This window comes from Taurulus bubalis, assembly GCF_910589615.1.
Source record: "Taurulus bubalis genome assembly, chromosome: 14".
NCBI classification, from domain to species: Eukaryota; Metazoa; Chordata; class Actinopteri; order Perciformes; family Cottidae; genus Taurulus; species Taurulus bubalis.
Window position 1 is genome coordinate 20,338,156 of NC_136602.1, and position 2,099 is coordinate 20,340,254.

The following is a 2,099-nucleotide window of genomic DNA, read 5'->3' on the forward strand; positions in this document are numbered from 1 at the left end:
TAAGGAATGTCAGAGGCGAGAAAATAAATCCATTCTATCCGCCTTTCTGTCTGTAGCTCTTTCTTTACTTGCTATCTGGCCTGTTTGCCTTTTCACTTTTGTGCTACTTCTCTCTTCAGCAGTCAAATTGGTCAGCCTCTCTTGTGTTATCTTGTATAATCAGTTTTTGGAATGAACTTTCAGTTTGGATGTATGCACACATCACCTGCCAAAAATTAGTTGGACAAAATTACATTTATTTGTGTTACAATTTTAAAAACACAAATATGCATAGTGTTCTGTTTTTTGAATCGTGGCAAATGAATTATGTGACTCAATAATGCTTTGTTAAACACACTTAAAGTCACAAAATGCAATATTTTCCAGACTGTGTAAAAAAAGTGAAGGTCCTCAAAGTTATTGTGCATACATAAGGTGGAAGTCAAGATAAGAACACAAATCTATCACGTAGCATTGTTACAGTTCAGTAAAATCAAAAGGCACTACGGCTGTGGTTTAGCTGTAACTCAATAGCACATGCATCTTTAACATGCGGCTGACATGGCAAACACAAAGAAGAAGAATCAACACTCCATAGAAGCCATAATAGTTATGTATTTTGACAATAAAAACATTAGCAGCTCCGTCTATTGAGCTAATTTTCCTCTCAGTGATATATCCAGACACCATTTTGATTGCTTTCTGAGTCTTTCTCTCCGCATGGCTATAGTTTAGTAATTCCCTTTCTTCTGCGGGGGCTTCAGCGCAGCTCAAGGCCTGCTCTTCGCTGCGGGTTTATCCATTATGTTGAGCACATCGTCCAGGATGGACGGGCCCAGGTCGAGTTCAAGGGAGAGGAATGACCCAGTGATCTGGGAGAGGGAATCCTGTGACATGCTCTTCTCCTTTGAAAACTCAAACTCAAAATCACAGATGCGGCCCTCCTCCACCCCACTGTCCCTGTCTACCCACTCTCTATTGCACTTTGAGAGCTCCTGCTTGAAGCCAAGGGTAATGTCTTTGTTAAAATGTCCATTGCAACCATTGCAGTTGCCGTTGCCATTGAGACCCCTGCTGCCGTTGCAGATCTTGTTCTGGAAGTGCCCTTTACCGATAAAGCTGTCAAAGCTGTCTCTGCTCATGTTACTGTTCAGGCTTCCGTTAGCTTTGAAGGTGCTGTTACTGTGGCCATTGATATAATAGGATGATGGCTTGTCAAACCTGGGCTCGCTCTTGTTTATTTTATTAGCCTTGGCTACCGCCTTAGAGGTGGACTTATGTGTGCTTTCCAGCAGATCCAGAAGGACGTCAGGCTTTGACTGGAGATCCACGGTGGGAGACGAAGGCTCGCTGCTGAAGACGTCCATGGAGCGCAACAGGACGTCCATCTGCAGGATCTCAACCTCTTCTGTGCTATCAGGTTTCATGGGAGACCCCATGATGTGCTTCAGCGGCTCCGGAGGCATTGGGAACACAGTAGAGGAAATCAGAGGGAGGGTAAGTGCCTGGCAGCCACCAATGGTTGGAAGGGAGATAGCGTTCTTGAGCACCGGAGAGGGGGTCTCCACAAAGGAAGCATCACCGGTGCTGTTTGCTCTCAGAAACTCACTTTGGATGCCGTACTGCGGGTGGACGTCTCCTTTCCCGGGTAGGAGTTCATACTTTCCCTGGAGGAAAGACATGTCTCCAAAGGCGTCTCTCTCACCGCCCTTGCCAATGTGGATGGTGTGCCGGAAGTCCCCAAGTGGTGGACTGATCATGTCTGGTGACAAAATGTCTCTGAGGCGACATTTCTTTCCCTTCTTACTATTGTTGGGTTTCAGGTATATGGGTGCTTTCGCTGGCATGGCTGTAACTGCGGAAGAGATCTCAGATATGTAGGGATAGAAAAGTCGGAAATGCTCTATGAGTTCTGGACGTTGCAGTTCCCCCAGGGAGAAGCTCCAGTTACATTCTCAATAACACACTGGTCAGACAGGACTCCAAAACCAATCTCAGCAATTGTGGCATCGATTAGGTAATGGGATTCCAAGCAGGACTGGTGATGTCCCGGCCGGTGTATAAAGGTCAAATGGCCACTTTCCTGAAATCAGAGACAAACAGAGAATGTGTCAGCATTT

At 45.7% G+C, this 2,099-nt stretch overlaps 1 protein-coding gene across 1 annotated transcript; it reads right to left on the reverse strand.

Moving 5' to 3' along the window:
* Window positions 1-221: 221 nt before the first annotated feature.
* Window positions 222-1,826, reverse strand: cdc42ep3 (CDC42 effector protein (Rho GTPase binding) 3; the record flags this gene model as incomplete). The annotated part of the gene is made up of 1 exon (XM_079229896.1): window positions 222-1,826. One exon carries the CDS (start codon window positions 1,824-1,826, stop codon window positions 750-752), a length of 1,077 nt encoding a protein of 358 aa, XP_079086022.1. The 3' UTR covers window positions 222-749.
* Between the last annotated feature and the right edge of the window lie 273 nt (window positions 1,827-2,099).